Here is a 19,231-nt window from a genome sequence, read left to right as displayed (position 1 = left end):
TATGCATGCAGATACACCAGAGCCTCACAACTGATACAGCACCCACACAACACATTTATCAGCTGTAACAACTGCGCTTTGAGATCACATATGATACACGCCCTAGATATAAATACCTGTTTACTGGAAAAAGTTTCTAGTTCACAAGAAAAAATGTAATATGCAGCAGAACAGACACCAAATAAAAAAAAAGTAACCATTAGCATCTGTATTTTCCATAAAATTCTTGACAATATGAATTTAATTGCTGCAACTAGAAACATACCTTTCCTACTGAAATACCTTTCTCCATGCATTTCTGTAAATAAGATACTTTGTGGCAGTCCTTTTTTTATATCCTCATATCCCAATATACTAACAGGAGTTGAACCAAATACTTCAGTTCCAAAAATGTCAAGAGATTTGTGCCACCTCAGAATGGAATTAAGGTACCAGTCAGATCTTTTGCAAGTCAGAATCAGTGCCTAGGTATCCCCAAGGACAGATAATCATCTATCCCTGAGGCCAAGGTTTCAACTGGGACAGTGACACATCAGCTGACCACATCTTCATTATTACTCTTTCTTCAAAGTCATGCTTGCATCAGCCATGGTCTGTGGGTCCAAAGGCAGACAGAGGGTTGGTACTCAGGGAAGGTGCAGATGAAACAGCGGCTGGCACTCAAAACCGCCTCTGAACACGAGGCACTCCTCCATACACTCTGCTAATGGGGAAGAATCATCAGCTCCACATTGCAGAGCAATAGCTTTTAATGACAGCTTAAATGTCAACAGTGCTGTTCCCATGGAGCGTGAAAGGACTTGGTCTTGAGAGAAGAGACATCTCAGTGCTCAGACAACTCTTCCAAGGCCAGATTTTTCAAGTATAAAATCACCAAGGGAAAAGAACAAAAAGGTAAAAGAGCTGCATATGGTCCTTCTTCTACGAAAATTCGAAGAAATGTTTCAGAGGCTTAGAATGAAACCATCTGAGCTCAGATGAGTCACTGGGGTTCTTGGAGCAAAACAGACAATATGGATAATTGATAAAACAGGGACAGACAGTAAGAAGCATAGTCATGAGGGATAGTCTTGATGCTTGAAGAATATGATAGCTTTTGTGAGGAGTTAACCTCCCTCCCTCACTACACAGTTGGAACAGTAGGAGGTCTGTTCAGAAACATAATGTTCAAGAAGGACGGAGGAATGTGTGTAAGTTGGAAAGAAGAACATGGGGTAGTTAAGAAAAGAAGTGGCAGAATTTACTCTGATCTACCTTTAACCTCGCCCTGTTTTGAACGAGAGGCAGCACAAGGTGACTTTCAAAGGTACTGGTCAACCTAAATTATTTTAAGAAAAGGGCTTAATTGGGAAGAAGAAAACAAAAATCACATTATCTTCATTGCTGAATGAAACCTATGCTGAAAAAAGCTGCAGTCCAAGAATAGGTCATTGGTGCCTAGGGAAAGAGTGTGATGAATTAAGAGCCAAAGAACCTGCAAATGTTATGAGAAGATAAATGTGTTGGCAGACTAATGCTTTGATTTTGTTTAAACTAGCTAAAGTGAGTAACTTAGCTTCAACAGCACAGTGAATAACTGCTAGTGCTATAAAGTTTTAGCCTTTACCCATTCAATTAATGTTAGACCTGAAAAGCTCTCGTGAAAGAAAAAAGCTTTACCAAGAAACTAGGAGAGGTGATATTCATATTCTGGATATTCTTAAAGATAAAAGAATACACAGACTCTGAGGTTTTAGAAAACATACACATCCCCAATTTTTGTTTATGCAACTGAAGCACATTTCCTCCTACCATAAAAATCTGCAGGAAGCAAAGGCTTCAGATCTTCATCATTTCATTGCTGCCCCAATCCAACAGAAATCCAGTTTATTCTTCACTGCCTCCCCAAGTAAGGTAACCTGTCATTTTTCCCAAATGCCTATTTAGAAAATGAGACTTCAAAGTAAAAGGCAGACTTGCATTAATTGCTTACACTTATCTGCTCTCCCATAATTGGGGTCAATCTTCCAGCCACAGCAACAAATGTAGACCTTTGTGTTCAGGCCTTACTGCCCTGGTTACTCTTCCTCTCTTGCATATTGAAGAATATATGGCCTTGATGGCAGGTCCATCAGGAAGCAGCCAGACACACCAAACACAAGCCACCAGATGGCATCTTCAACCAGTTACATTTTAAGATCATGCCTTCAGGAGGAGATCCTGCATTTGATAAGAGCCTTTGTATTCTGCAGCCTCAAGCTTCTGCACAAGAAAAAGCAGAAGCACTAGTGAAGACCTAGATTGGTGTCAATGACCTGACAGTCATTTTTCATTGCTAAAATTGTCATTTTACTGAAGACACATTTGTTCCCTCAACAAGGATTCTGGGAGCCATAGAAGTATTTTGCACCCTGCTTGATGTCTTCTTCGCACACATCTCCTTAATGATTTGTCTCTAATTTTACAAGAAAATCTAGGTGCAATGCCACTGAATTTTCAAAGAGGGACTACTGATGTACATAGGATTTAATTGCATTTAACCCCTGTTAAGAGGTGGATTTGGCCATAACTAACCTCTATGTGTGTTTGGAAATTTAAGTTTTACCACTATAATGACAAAGCCTATTTCCCTTAGCAGATATCTTAATGAAAACAAAACAAACAAAAAACTACACCTAACTTCAAGTAATTCTGCAAGGAACCGTGAACTACAAGCCTACTTTTAATCTGCTGCTGTCAATGACTACGATAACAAATACAAACCAAACCAAACAAAAAAAAAAAAACCAAAAAAACCCCAAAAAGCCACAAACCACACCCAAATCTGTAACGACTGCTTTACGGTATTTAGAGAGCAACCCAGTCTCACCTCAACACTGTTACCATGCTCATCTCATTTCAAGTAAAACTTTTGTCCATCTCCTGCCATAGGCATTGACAATTAACTGCCTTTTAGAGACAAGTATTCTCTTATTTGTTTAGAATCTAAACATGATTTTCTCTTCAAAGGAGTATTATCCTTTCAACTAGAGTTTTTTAGATTTTTTGGGGAAAAAATAAAACCTACTTTTATGTATGCAAGCTGATCTCACAAACAGCTCTCAGGTCTTCCTCTCAGTACTTTTAGATGTGTACCCTGCACTGAGGCTAGTTTTTTTCCCCCTCTTAAAGTCTGATGAGAACCAAAGGAAATGAAGTGGAACAAAGAAGCTAGATTAGCTTTCATAATTTATTGCACTAGACAACTCCAACTATTGCCTGTGACAGGAATCAAGCCAAGCAGAAAGAAAATGAAAGTGTTCTGCCACTTTGTCAACAGCTGAAGTCACAGGATTCATTTCCATGGCCACCAGCAATGTCCCCAACCCCGGTCGCCACACTGGAGCTCTCGACCTGTATGTACAGAGGGCACTGAGCACAACGGAGAACAGCATGAAAAATGAGATGAAATGTGTTACGTGTTGTTTTCTTCATGTATTTAAGACTGTAGACCAAAAATGATACATTTAGTTGTTCTTTATTAACACAGGTGAATAAAGAAAAAATCTGACACGGTTCACTGAATTTAATCTCCTTGATTATTCAGATTTTTTTTTTTTGGTCTGGATGAATAAACTCCTGTAGTGAACTCTCACAAGCAGTTCATTTTGATATCTAAATTCAACCCATTCTGATTAAAGCAATAGTTTTGTGGTGTTTTCCACTTGTAAAGGTAAAATTTTTTGCAGTAGTAGATTTGGAGTGAGGAGTAAGAACGACTATCAAAAATTCAACAAGGCAACTTTCAGAAGTACCATCTGAAAGCACTAATGCTGGTACACCTAATGAGCAATAAGGTTTCTCCACAGCACCTTCCCTTGTGCTGAGCACCATGGCTGGTTTTGATTCACACAAAGCTCTAAACTGGAGCTTAGTCCTTTGCCATTGTGCCCTTGGGCTGCCTGCTTGGAAGATGACATACCTGGATCTATAAAAATCTCACAGAAAGGTACAACACTGACTTAAGCCAAGCAATCTACAAGGTTCAACACAACTGCTAAGCTCAACATACAATAAAGAAAGGCAAAGAGACAAAATGGCATAGGACATAGACTCCTCTTGGAAATTCACTTGTTGCTGAATCTTCTTTAGTGGATGAGATGTAAAATCCTCCTCACTTACCCAGAACATTTTATCAGGAAGCAATTAGCACCCCAAGTGGTATCAATACATGATTTTCAACTAGATTTAGACACCCTAAGCTAGGAGAAGAAAGAAGCAGGGGCAAACACAGTTACTGCAGACAGAGCACCAATGAATAATTTGAAACTCACCATTTAATTATATATGGCCTTAAAGATGCACATAATGACCTCTGTGTCAGAAGAAAATGTTACAGCTTGACACACTACCAGTACAGATCATGTATATTATTGCCAGAATGCCCTGTGACACTTCCCAAGACTTTCTGAAATCAGCTGCTGATTGAAAAGATGCTCCTGTTCAGCAAAATTAATCATCATAATTGGTACATTTATTTGGAGATCATGGATATTTTACAGTGTAAAGAAAAATTTAAAATTTTATTTTTAAAAAACCTAATTAAAATGTTTTGAACTATAGCAGCTTTACTTTTCACTTAAAAAGGTAGTATCTTCATGGAAGGTACTATATACACTTGAAAATTATTCTGCAAATGTTCTCTCTAGATAAATGCAGAAAACCAAACAGAGAAAGCATGTGTCTCAGCTCTGGTAGTATTTCATAGAATAATTAAAATGCTAATGAAAAAGCATGTAAAGGCAGGAAGAAGTAGAAGAACCACCCACCCCAGAATAACATCAGTGTATAAGTATCATTTCCAACTTCTAATGTTCTCTGATTTATGCTCTAAGTGATGACAGGTTATGTTTATAGTATCTCTTTAAGAAGGAACCTGCTAGTTATCTCCTTTGCACTTGCCAGTGTTTCTCAGCAGGTTCTGGTGAAAGGTTAGACACACAAGAACATGGCACAGATGAAGGCAGGAGACAGCTGGTGTTAGCTCCAAATGCACAACCAGACTCTGAACAACAGAGGCACACCTCTGCACAGTGATTCCCAAATCAGATGAACACAGTGGTACCTCCTATGGCAACAATCAGCTGACACAAAATGCTGTTTGTCTCTGACTTGCGATTAGCCCACCCCCTCACACTTCTCCAGCTCCTTTCCTTGATTTCTACCCTGAAGCTGCTCTACAGCTGTTGCAGGTACAGTGTGCTTAAGACCAAATCAATCCCCCTTCCAGCCTCACACACATATAAATCCTGATTCTTTTATTATTTCACACTCATACAAAGTGGGGTACTCTGGTCCATGTGTGACTGTACATTTTTTTATTTTCTGAGGGGGAAGGCAAACATAGGCTGGAATTTCCCTCTGCCTCCCTCTAGGTCCTACTCACTTCAGTAGCACCTCCATCCAAAATGGATGGAAGGAGGAAAATGGGTGGCTGTAATTTCAGCAGGGATCCCACTGCATTCCCACATCCCTTGCCAATATAGACTACAACCTACGACTGAGTTAAATTAACCGAGGTGAGAAGCACAAGGAGGAATAACTGGGCAAAGCTAAGAGAACACAAAAGGCAAGAACAAAGGTTCTCACTTCCTAATGAGGAGTACACAGTACACACATCATGGTTATTTTCAAAAAAGAACCCAAGTGTCAAAGACCCAGCTCTATCTCCAGCTGTGTCACTCACTACAAAACTGCAAAGCAAGTAAAAATGCTGATTTACAAGTTTCTGAAAAATATTTGAGAAGCTATAATGAACACCACTGCTATGATGTACTCTGTCTGTTTGGAATAGTCCTAGAAGAAATGCTAATGTGCTATACTGTGCTGTCAGTATTTACAAGATGAACTGCCCACACATTAAATAAAAGATGGCAAGAACAAAGTCCTAAAGGCTTAGGTGTTTGCAAGCAGTCAGTTTTGTATTTTTGCTGGTGGTTATCTTTTTAATCAATGCAATTTCTGTGCTGACTTGAAGCCCAGCATATATTTGATATTCTATTTCACAGCATCAAATTAAGCTCTGTATCTGAAGGGAATCTCAGATTCCACAATTTCAGTTTGGCTTATTTGACTACAATTTTTGCACCGAAGAAAGTGAACCATAGATAGATCATTTATAAGAACAAGTAAGGTAGTTGTAAAGAATAATGCCAGTAGTATCCACTGTCTTGGCAATAATGACAGATTTAAGCAGCTGCTACTAGCAAACATCAGCTTTGCCAAAATGTCAGATGCTAATGACTGAAGCAGCTCAATTAAGCTACAAGACACAATTGCTTTTTTCTACCAGGGATGCAGGCAGGCATATTTCAATCTATATCTGGAACCAACAGAAGCACTTAGGGAAAGAACAGATAAAAAAAATCTGAATACATACAGCCTTACATCTTCACCTTCTTTCAGAAGTCCCAGATTTTAAGCCACAAGTGATTTGATGCTTTATGAGTTCTCAATAAAGCATGCAAAATAGCTGGAGCAGTGTCAGTTTTAATCAGCAACCCAAATAAAGGACCCAATCAAGTTCACTTTAGCTGTTCAACAGTATGTTTATATGATAAATTAGGTTCAACCTAAGTTTAAATGCAGGTTTTCTGTAGTTTAATGACATTCAACAGTGATAACGTAATGGGAAATAATTGTTGAAACAGCAAACTGTGCTTTATGCTATGTTGCGAAACGAGTGTATCTACCACATTTTAAAAAATTATGGCAAACAATTCTCCATAAAGTCTAATTAATTTGAGAGAGCACATCTGCCTTATACAGTAAAAAAAAGTAAAAGCATGTAAAAACAACTGGACTATCATTTGTTTTCAAGATGGATACAAGAGTAGATGGTGCTATTAATACTTTCCTGTTCCTCCACTCCCCCGTTACAACCTGTTCTGCTGAAAGCTCACCTATGCAAATGAGATTGTGAATTGATATTTAGAAAGAAACAAGTCAAAGTTTACTTCAAACATTTACCTCACTGCAGGCAAAGTTAACTTTCCTATGATGAAGACGAATTAACTGCAGACCATTAAATCTGAGAGTGAGAATAATTTGCAGAAATGTTTCCAGGTCTCAGGTTTTACTGGTCTAGAGTGTATGACCAGTACAACACAGCAACTCAAAATGATATAGTTATACCAGGAATTTATATATACAGGAACATTTGCAACCCTCATGCATCTCTGAGATACAGAAAAAAAGTGCAATACTGTAACCAGCCTCCTATTCTGAGGGTAGACCCTGTCACACACTCACTCTTACTAGCACAAACAAAATTAAAGATGCTTTTTAAAGGTAACTTTACAGAATGCATTATGGCATAGAAGGGAAAAGTGTAATTCTTACCCTCAGAAGCTGCAGGCATCTACACTTCAAACCAGCAATTAAGGTTTTAGACTTGTGAGTCTGAAGACACCAGCCATTCAGAAAGGTTTTACAATTTGGTCATGTATAAGATTTTTTCATGCCACATATGTAAATATGTGAACTGTTAATTTCAGACAAACTCTGCTGTGCTAATATGTGTAGATCTTACAATGCCTGTAGGTCTCTAACAAGAAATCTTGCTTATTTTCCATGCTGAAATTCTATCTTAAACTGCTTCAAAGGTAAATGTCAGAAAGAACTGGTTTTGTTTGACTCTCAGATTGGATCAGATCATTGACATGTACGTTACAATTCAATGTAATTTTAAATACTATTCCCTTTTACTATAATGTGAGCATGAACACTTTTATCAATTCATCTTAACACTGATCACTTTAGCCAGAAATACTTGCTGTTTACAAAGTTTTAGCTTGCACAACACTAGCAAGATACTAATATTATTTCATGCTACCAAATGAGAGAAAGTGTGCAAAGGAAAAATATATGTGGAACATGAAAAAAATCTGGGCCCAGGACACCCTACCATTCCACGGAAGAATGTAGCAGGGAATATCCGGAAGCCTCAAAGGTCATGAAGGCACATGCTGCCAGGAAAGAGCCTTCCCTCTGTAGTTTTTATGGACCCATAATGTACAAAAGTTTCCAAAGGTCACATGAGTTGCCACAGTTGCTCCCCTACAGGCTTGTCTACAAATGCCTACAACCTCTCCACTCCCATCAATTTAGAATTTCAATTGCCAAAACTCGCTGTGTGTTCATGAAGATACAAACATTACAAGCAATTCAAGTATTTGGATCTCTATAATGCTGTGACATCAGCCAAGCCAATGGAATTTTTTCCCAAAGACACTCAATGATAGTGCAAGTGGTTGTATTTCCCCTTAGCATGTACAAGATTAGTACTTACACACATACTGCAGACACATACACACCCTACCTTACATTAAGGGATGCAAAGGAAATAGCAAGGAAGGCTCTGCAAACAACAGTGGTTTCCTTGCATCTACCACGGCTGTGAGCATGGGAGCTGCAAAAAACAGGACTAGTATGGGAAAACAATATGGCCAAGGAGCTCTGCAGAGACTGAGACACTTTCTACACTGCAAAAATAAGCTCTTACTCTGTCTTCCCTGATGCTCTCCCCTCTTCACATACTGAGCTGCACGCACCTGGCAGTTCAGAAAGCTTTGAACACAGGCTAGCACAGAGTCAGAACTTCCTCAATGAAGCATGTCAAAGTTTAAAACAAAAGTATATGCTGTTTTACCTATTTTCTGTTTTTTCTAAATGAAGGAGTAACAGATGCTGGCCCCTGTGCCTGCACATAGCCTTGCTGCTGTCACCAAGTCAGAAACCACTGTCATGGACACTGCTGGGGTGGCAGCCACACAAACAGAATGGAGAACATCTGTACACAGAATATTCATACCTTACATTTCTTTACATATGCCAAAAATCACAGGTTTATAAAGATGTATATGAGTTAGGTGTTTGTGTTTTTATTTTACTGGAGGACACTCTTGTTAGTACTGATGGGTAGAGACTAGCTAAAAGGACTGCACAATGAGCACGAAAAATGAGAGATGTCAAATGTGACAAGAAGAAAGAGCACATGTTAATTGTTTTTAAAATAGATACCAACAGGGAAAAAAGACTTATCTTAAAGCACCAATATACATCTTACAAGCTTATTCACTTGTGCAGTCATATGTGCAAGAGGTGTCATGCTATTTTCATTCCGTATCTGTAAATCTACCAATATCCTCAAGGAAAATAATCTAAAAGATACAAGCAAAGATGAACAATGATAGATAGATAAATATATCATTTTACAGTTCTAACTCTATTCTGTTTCTAAGTATGTAATTTAAGGAGGTATTCATTAAAATCACAGAAATGTTAAGGTAGGAAGCTCATTCAGCACAACCTGCCGGCTTCAAAGCTGAAATTGGCTTTCATCATCAGCTACTTTGCTGTTGAAATCCAATTCTGCAATATGATTGCCTGGCTTTTGTATTTTAATCCCAGCCCTTTGAGATTGATAACGCTATTTAGCCTGTTGTAGCTGGTAATTTTTGTACATGCTGGAAAACAATTTATCACGTTCCGAAAGTGCAGGTTTGGTTGCTCTGAGAAGGACCAGTCTTCACATTTAGGATGTGACAAAATTACAGCTTCAAGTACAACCTCTCTTGCATATGCATTATGCTACAAATTCTTTTCCATGCTGGGGACAGAATGAACCATACTCATGCAGTGAGCAATTCAAGTTGTGCTTTCTTGATTTGTGCAAAATGTGCTTTAGTTACAAAACTTCTACAAACCTTACTTTGAAGACAACTCGTTTACATACTTTCAACATTGCTCAGTACAGCAATGTCTCATAAAGGTGTGTGAATTACTGTCTTCAAAACACAGGTGAGCTAAAGTTCCATCTCACAGACCAGGAGCCAAGCAAGACAACACTGCCATCAGAAGTTTACCTAAACTTGTTTTTCTGACACAATCCATTTAGAAATCTAAAGAACTTAAAATACAGAACAGCTAATTCTCTAATATTCAGAAATAAGTACATTCATTCACATAGAGAGAAAGTCACCCATGCATTGCAGTCAAGAGGACACATGCTTGGCATGCAGTTAAGAATGGTCAGTACCCGTGCAGCACATTTTAGATTTGGAAGTGAGAGCCCATAAAACCATGCAGTCAGTCATCATGCAAAGAAGGCTAGTTTATATCCCTTGCCCAGAATCACTTGGTGTAGTAATGAACCTCTATAATAAGGCTACATAAAGCTACCCAGTCAATTATAAATCTGGCATTTCCAAGTGTACTTTGGAATGTGACTTCAGTAAATACTGCCATCAGGGTGGTTCAGAGATATACTTCCTTAGCCTTCTAGAAAAAAAACCCAACCATTAAAAATGAACCAATTTCTCCAAGTATCATTATCCTGTTAGGAACATAATACAGGACTGGAAATTCTAAGGCTGCCATAAAGACATCATTCCACTGAACAGCTGTAGTCTGCTGGTAGATCAACCTCATTAAACAACAATCTTAAAATGAAGTTCACATGTCTCCTAGTGAAGAGGTTACAGATTAAGTCAGTCAAGACAAAGCTGCCTCAACACTTCCCAGATACAAGAAGAGTCCTGATAGCAAAGCACTTGAAGTCTCTTCTTACATCAGGCTCTGTTCAGATTCCTACCCAGTGAACAGCAGCCCAGGGTAACAACAACTGCAGGAATAGCTCACTGTGGCTGTAAGCCAAACCTGCAGTGAACTATGCATGTGTGTACCTATGCACAAAATTATGGGAATTTGAGCTAAGCTCACAAATAGGTTCATCAGAAATACTTCAAAAGGCTTATTATCTTGCCAAATTTGAAAATAAAAATGTGTTAATTCAAAATGACAATCACAATGATGATTCCAGCTAACCACAGACACAGAATAAGTTTTATACATAAATACAAAATAATTGATTGTGCACTCTACGTTAAGGCTTTGTGCAACTTGCACCCAATTATAATTTTCTCACTCAAATTCAGACTTTATATGTTGTACCTGCTTTACTGCACAAGACTTTACTTATAAACAGAACTCTGACACTTTTTCTGAGAACAATTATATCAGCCCTAAAAATAAACAAAATTGAAATTTCAAATGATTGGATAGCTGCACAGGGCTTTAATAAAGAATATTAAAAATTCTTTATCAAGTACATCACTCTAATAAGCCACACTGTTATTACTTCTACAGTTATGCACTTCTATTTTTCTTATTTTTGTTGATCACCACCTTATAAACTAACTACAGGAATATATTTCTAAAAGATGAAAGCATCTCCCACAAAGAATCCCATATTAGGGCGGTTTATTAGTGATTTATGACTGTCATTCTTCAACAAGACTGCTTCTCTTGTATAAAACCTAAAATTTATTTTCTTATCCATTCTATCAGTGGTTTTGTTTGTTCTTCCCAATGTTTGAACAAAGCTTTCCTCTACTCCACAGTTATTTCTTGACTGCCTGTATACCTGGCACTTCCACCACATCATCAGTCAATTGATATTCTCTTTATCCAGTCATCTGCTGTCATACTACTCATACAAAGAAAATTGTCAGGCCCACAACAACATGCCTCACAAGCTTTCTCAACCTCCCCCTCACAATTTAAGTTTTTCCTTCTTTTGATGATCATTTTCATAACTACAGCTTTCATGTTTGTTCATACGGAAGATTAGCACTTCTCAGCTACCCTGCTAACACTCATCAGGAGCCCAGCTTTCCTTAAAGGAGAGGAGCTACCAGCCACCCTGAAGAATGCTGCAGTATCACAATCACTGCGTGAGAATCATTTCAAAAGCAGGAACAAAGCAAGGTGTAGGCTCAACTGAAAAAAGAATCAAAGACTTAAATTATACCAGTGTTATACAATGGGGTAAACTTCAGGAGATTAATCCCCAAAATATAACTCAGAACAATTCCAACACCTTCAAATGCATTTAAGAAAAAAATTCTAAAGAGAAAAATTAAAAAGAAAGAAAGAGAAAATTAAACACGGGCTTATGGAGATCAGCTGGGACACAACACACCAGAGCTGTCCTCCTACAGTCTACATCTCTCAATGGATTAAAAAAAAATTACACTTGGAAAAAAACCTGCATAAAAAGGTAGAATTTTCTGTGTCTGTGCCACACATTTATGGACTATGGAACTGCACCTCTATGTCTTCTTCCATTTATCCTGAAGCGTCAAAGAAAATATCTGTAGGACTTTACTCTCAGTCGACTAAGGGGATCCTTTTATTCATTCTATTTGCTTTATTCATCCATGAGCTGCAACATGATTGACATCTTTTCCATCAGAACTGTACAGCAGCATGACAAGTTAATTATTATATAAAAAATGATACAAATTACCTCTCCAGGTCAAGCTACAATCCTCTAGTTGGATGTAATTTTTAAAATTACACATTTTAGTAACTTGTGCATCACTCTAGTCCAGACACTACACTCAGTTTCAGAGAAGGTTACCTGAAAACGAAGGTTTTATCATTTCTGTGTAGTTTTTGGTGACTGCTACCAATATTACTAATGAAAACTGGCAACCCTGCTTCTGCAGCAAACGAGTATTTCTTGTACTTTTATCAAGACTCTTAAGAAGCAAAAATGACAAAAGGACCTGCCTTCTTAAACCAAGTTTTATACTTTGGCTTCACAGTTTAAACTAGCTGGAACTAGATATCTTTCTCCCCCCAGCTAACTTCCTATGCCACAGATCAATTAGTTGTCAAAAATGCATTCATATCCAATAGCAACAGCAAAATATGGGAGGAGGCACATCAGAGCAAGCAAATGCATTCATACATTCAGAATGCAGGCGGAGGCAGGAGACAATTAGAGAAGGAAATTCAAATATAAGGCATTTCCTGAGGATTAATGAGTGGGTGGTAGTGTTTCATACTCAAGGGCAGGATGGGCTCTGCAACCAGCGTAATTCATTAATCCCCCAGGCAACACAAACTGGGATTATACTACTTTCTTCTGCACTTCTTATTTCCCTTAATATCTAATTAAATTTTTCCCTTAATCTGACAACATCATTCCCTCACAGCATCACAGAATGGTTTGGGTTGGAAGAGACCTTAAATACCATTCAGTTCTAACCCCAGTACCACAGGCAGGGCATATCCCACTAGACCTGGTTGCTCAAAGCCCCATCCAGCCTGGCCTTGAACACTTCCAGGGGTGGCGCATCCACAACTTCTCTGGGCAACCTGTTCCAGTGCCTCACTCTCATAAGTAAAGAATTGCTTCCTAATATCTAATCTAAACTCACCATCTATCAGTTTGAGGACATTCCCCCTTGTCTTGTCACTACATGTGTTTGTAAGAATTCCCTCTTTTGCTTTCCTGTAGGCCTGCTGCAGGTACTGGAAGGTGCTGGAAGGTGTCCCTGAGGCCTTTTCTTCTGCAGGCTGAACAGCTTCAGATCTCTCAGCCTGTCTGCAGAGCAGAAGTGCTCCAGCACCTTGAGTGTCTTCATGGACCTCCTGCAGACTCCCTCCAACAGGTCCATGTGCCCCTTATATGGGGAGCCCCAGAGCTGGATGCAGCACCACGGGTGAGATCTCACTGGTGCAGAGGGGCAGAATCCCCTGCCTCGCTTTGCTGCCTACACTGCTTTTGATGCAGCCCAGCACACAGGTGGCTTTCTGGGCTGCAAGTGCACATTGCCAAGACATGTCAGGTTTCTCATCCACCAACACCCCCTAGTCTTTGTCATCACCTCTCCTCTCAATCTACTTTCTGCCCAGACTTTATTAGTGCTTGGGACTGTCCCGAGCCACATACAAGTACTTACTTGGCCTTGTTGAACTTCATGACATCCAGAGCCCAGTGCTGTGTGCATGTCTGAACAGTGCTACTATGATAAATAGCATCTATAAAATTATGGAATTAATATCTGGTGCAAAAGGCCAGGTAACTTTTCAAGTTTCAGAAAGCAATTCTGATTTTCTCCTAAAGAGTAAAAATGTTCTCTGCCTTAGAAACAGAAAGGGCTCAGCAGATGTAATCCTTTCCTCTAAATTACAAGCTGCTTGATGGCCTCCATTATCCAGTGGTAGCAGACAAAGAATGAATCAAGTATTGGAGAGAACAACTGATTTTCAAGCTGCCTTTCAGTGCCTTAGGAAGCCACATACACTAATGCACTACTGAACATGTCCCAACCAGCAACCATACCCCTCCATCATCGTAACTCCACACTAACCTGTGACAGGTGCATCTATGTCCAGCAAATTTTTTTCCTGGCGGAGAATCGAAGCTCCCTCTGTTATTATTCTCAAAGCGACGCTCTCTTCCAGTCTCCCTTCTTTCATAAGGTGTGCCTTTAAGATATCCACACGAGGTTTTCCATCATTATCAAACACTTCCTTAGCTGTGAGACGGTGACTTGGAGGAAATGGGACAGCTAGGTGGAAAAAACAAAAAAATACATGGTCACTCTTTACAGCAAAGTTTCTATTACTGACACATTTCAAAACACATCTCAACTGCAAAACAATGTTAACAAAGATCTTCTACTGCCTCTTACAATTTGTGGTTTAAATTGTACACAGACTCCCAAAGATACCATTAAAGCACATGTGTTCTGTGGGATATATTATTCACAGGTGCAAGAAGAAGTAATTCACGCTTAAAAATTGAGAGGAACATTTAAGTCATAATTACAGGTAGATACACTCAAACAAGTCCTCCAAAAGGCACAGGAATATCAGGGAAAAGAGGGAATAGAGTTTAAACCGCTCTGGTAGAACCAAAGAACGTTGACAGAGGACTCCCTTCCATTAACAGGATAAAGTGCACAAACAAGTGCAGTATTTAGTATCTGTGTGTGGACATACATAGATACACTCCAATTAAAATTCTAAAGTCCACGACAGAGTTCCCTTTAATGACTTTGGGTAGGGGGATGTAAGATGTTGTCCCTGTATAAGTAATAGTTTACTACACAAGATACATCAGAAGCCCACCAAAGTGCCAAACAAGACCACTCCAGCAAGGACAGGGGCAGAGGATGTATCAGACTGAAGTTGGAAATAAATGAACATGAAGGTTGCTCTAGCGACATGGCAGCAACCAACAAGCTGCATACTGTCCTCATGTAAGGTCAGAAGCATAAACTTATATCTTCCTGCTCTCCTGGAGCCAGCTGGAGTGAGAAGGCTCGGAGGTGATGCTGTCAGTTGCCAGGATGAGCCTGGAACATTATCCCAGCTTAACCCCCTTTCCCTCACAGCTCTATCGGAGTGGCATCAGGCAGTACCAGCCTCACCAGCCACAGGGTAATTATACTGATCCTGCCACTGCTGCAAGAGGGTCAAGTTGTTCCAGAGCTCCAAGCAGGGAAAGGAGGTGACACCACAGGGCTGGTCTCAGTTGGCCACATCTGCAGTGCAACCCTGTCCCTGCCAAAGTGAGACATCCCCTGTGGTACATCTCACTGGCAGCTTTGCCCCATCACAAGACATGAAACCCCAACCCTAAACACCCTAACAGATCAATCTGTTAGCTTCAATTTTCTTCTAATTTCACAATCAGTGTACTTCAAAAACTCCTAACTCACACTCATTATTTAAAGTTCAAACCAAGCACTCTTCACTTGCACTACCAGAAGTAACAGAGCAGAAAATAAAAAGTTCACTTCACGCAGTTCTGTCCCAATGGTATTTTTAAAAAAACAGCTTCAGAAAATTCTTTTTATTCCCTCCCCCCCCCCCATATTTATTTTTCCTTCTTGCTGCTCCAGCAGTCCATTCACTGAAGTAATCTGGTGCAGACTAATGAATGTGGGTGTCTGCAATACACTGAAGCCTGACTGCTCTCAGACTTAAATATGGGGCAAAAAGGGGAGAAGGTGAAAATTTATGAAATAAACAATTTATTATGCAACACAGGCTAGCTAGCCCTAATGATCCTGCACTTCCAGCAGGGAGTAAGGAGGAAGGGGAAAAGTTGGTACATATCTGCAATCACTTTGGCTGGAAGAAGCACACCCCATTAGCTTGCATTCCTCAGCAAGACAACGGCCACTGTTCCTCCCCAAAGGTATGATAATGTACAAACCTATGGAGTGCACCGCTACTCTGAGATAACTACAATATATGCATGTATGCTTAAAAGAAATTTTTACATTTATAAAGACAGAGCAAAACACAGAAGCAATGACAAGAGCAAACAAACGCTGTGACATAAAGCCTATTGATATCGAAAAAAAATGACATATGCTGAAGCACGGTAACGAGTTCTGCAGGCAGAGCTCTAACAAAGATGTATCAGTAGCTAATTAAAGAAAAAAAGATACTGTTCCAGTAGCAGATGATTCATGATTAATTAGCAAAAACATGAGTGACTGAATAGACCACAAAGTGCATCTTCCATTATGAGAATATTAACTCTGAATGTACACATACACAGAGCTTCCACAGAAGAACAATGTAAGAAATGGTCATGTTCATGCAGAAGTCAGTTAAACCTCATTTTTTATAGGTAACACCTATACCTGTATATATATTTACATATATATGAATACCTTTATCAACCAAAATCCTTTTATAAAGACAATAAACATTTAACTTCCATTGCTTTACATAGAGCAATGTTACCATCTGAATACACAGGTATCCATCCATCTGTTTCTCCATTCCTTTTCTCTTTTTCTGCTTCTTTAAATATATGGTATTAGCATATATAAACAAGGAACATAAATGCAATAAACTTCACTGTTATCAGAAATAAACCCTAGAATCTCATCAGACACCAACTGTGCACACAGAATACTCAATGAGGAAGAGCATGGAGCTGGAAGAGGAGGCTGCCAGGGAGAGGCAGGAAGAGGAAGGAGTGGGGGACTGAACTGCCAGCACTGAGCTCCTTGCTATGGCACAGGCCCAGGGGATGGTTTTGTAAAAACAGGTAGGAATCTGTATTAAGCAAAGGCCATAAAACAGGGAGAGGCAATAAAATTTGCATCTACATGTAAGATGTAATTTCAGAAGTTTAGTGACAAATGTCACTACAAGACCACCACGCAAGATTCATGCATGCCTAATCACATTCTGTAAAACTTAAAACCTGGACTAGTGTCCACCTCACTTACATTCATTTCTTTATATTGGCATAAAAAACAAACAACTATTCACCATGTGAAATACAACCCCAGTGCTTTGGTAATAAAAAATGGACCACGACCAAATGCAAAGGAACAAGTTTTTAACCCTTAACCTTGGCCTGTCAGTAACATCCTCCCGAGACCTGAAAACACAAGAAAATACTCTTTAACCAATTACTAGCAGAGGTTTTTTCTACTTGTGCTTTCAGGTCTCCTGAGCATGTTCCAGCAAATGGAGGAAAAGATCAACCTGTTCTTTTACTGTTCTTGCAGGCTCCTGCAAAACCCATCTTATCGTTAACACAGCCACTGCAAAGGTCAGACATCATTACTGTTTCTCTCAAATATTAAGCAGCCTCTCTGGAACAAATAAATAAACCATAAAGAGCTCTGCTTAATTAGAGTGGACCATGCGTGCACACATAAATTAAATACAAGCATGTGGCAAAGCAAGCATTATTTTGTTTATATATTATTCATTTTAAAATGAAGCTGTACACTAAATTAATATTCTCAGAGGAGGCTGCCCATAAGAAAAACTTTCATCAATATTCAAGTTCCCTGCAAATTATCTCCCTCTGTAAAATTATCCTATAATTTTATATAACTTATGCTAAATGGCTGTACATGACTACATTTATGGCACACCATACTTTTATGACAAGTAACTTTTACTTTTTATTTGTAAGGAAAACACACCAATAACTGCTAACATCTCAATAACCCAATGCACTGCATTTGCTCACGGCAATTTGCAATTCTCCATTTTGAGGAACACTTGTACTATAGCAGTGCCTAGAGCACAAGTCATTAAACACGTTGACACTTATGCCACAGGTGCAAAAAAAAAAATTAAAAGGTCACTCTGCAGCTTTGGGTTTTTTACATCTACTTTTTCATAACTTTCAGGCTCAGTATGCACAAAAATTTCCCAAAACTATGATATAATTATGATGTAATTTATGATAAAAATAATCTCAAACTCCAACAAAACTGTACTTTATTAAAACAGGAACACTTTCAAAAGTTAACTAACAGATTTTACAGTCTGACCTTGAAAATTGACACCCATTTTATAATGCATTTGAACACACAGCATAATCTTGAGTTTTTACTATTTAATCAGAGTTCTGCATTTCTGCACCACACTGGATCTGACAAAACCTATACTGCAACACAAAGAAGCAGCCAAAGATCAACTTTTTTACCTAAAGACACTAACTTAACGTTACCTAATTCCTGTACAGTTGCCTATGAAATTCTGGCTTACAGGGTTTCTATGAACCTAAGGGTAAGTAACGACGAATTTTTTTTTTCAAGAACTCTACTTAATTCAGGTGACAGACAGAAACCAGAGGATGAGTCACTGCCATCCACAGCTGCTAAGGGGAACAGAGTGAAACCCCCCAGGCACTGCAGGGCTCACCAAAGGGGTGGAAAAAGGAAAGGGCTCTGCCAAAGATGCTCAGCCTTGCAGGACATGGAGTTCTTGTGTGACAAACATTCCCCCTCCACAGATTTCCTCAGGCACCACATGGACAATGCCTTCATCTCCATACACAAGTTATCTGGAGACAGATTCACCATTCAAACACACTGAATCACTGGGGTCTCTTTTTTAACCTACACATTATATTCTTAGCAGGTACTTTTTAAGAGTACCATACAGAAGTGTGAGTTATCTAGAAGAAAAAATTTCTTTTTAATATAAATTTTGCACTATAACATTCATATAATGTGCAAGTTGTTACTAGCTTTTTGTGTACTTGAATTGTAGACAGGAAAATATGTCTCCACCTTATTAAAAAAAACAACAATTATCTATATGGCAGCAAAAGAGCCAAACCAAAATTTTCTCTGTGGAGCTAAAACTGGAACACATGTTCCGATGTTTTCTAACAAAAACTATCAGGTTTCATTTTACATTAGCTACTGTCATTAGAGTAGGCACTGGAATTGGCAATCTCTCTCTAAAAGATCAAGCTTTCACCTGCTATTTTAAGACATGACGTATTTGAGGACTGTTTTTACTAAATCTGCTCACCAGATGGTGAAAGTGTTGGAAATTAGAATCTGGAAAATAAACCTACAGTATAAAATAAGAAGCAGCTATGAGGATTCCTATAGAAATTTAGCATGAATTTTTC

General features: G+C 38.9%; 1 protein-coding gene across 2 annotated transcripts in view; it reads right to left on the bottom strand.

Moving 5' to 3' along the window:
* Positions 1–19,231, bottom strand: part of PPP3CA (protein phosphatase 3 catalytic subunit alpha) — a 178,632-nt gene that overhangs the window by 85,923 nt on the left and 73,478 nt on the right. For both annotated transcript variants that reach the window (XM_085057930.1, XM_085057931.1), the window contains exon 2: positions 14,184–14,384. In XM_085057930.1, coding sequence (XP_084914056.1) covers positions 14,184–14,384 — 201 coding nt within the window. The remainder of the gene's footprint in view (positions 1–14,183; positions 14,385–19,231) is intronic.

The sequence above is a fragment of the Lichenostomus cassidix genome, chromosome 4 (assembly GCF_008360975.1).
Source record: "Lichenostomus cassidix isolate B80296 chromosome 4, HeHo_3.0, whole genome shotgun sequence".
Lineage (NCBI taxonomy): Eukaryota > Metazoa > Chordata > Aves > Passeriformes > Meliphagidae > Lichenostomus > Lichenostomus cassidix.
This window is presented reverse-complemented; position numbering and strand designations above follow the sequence as displayed.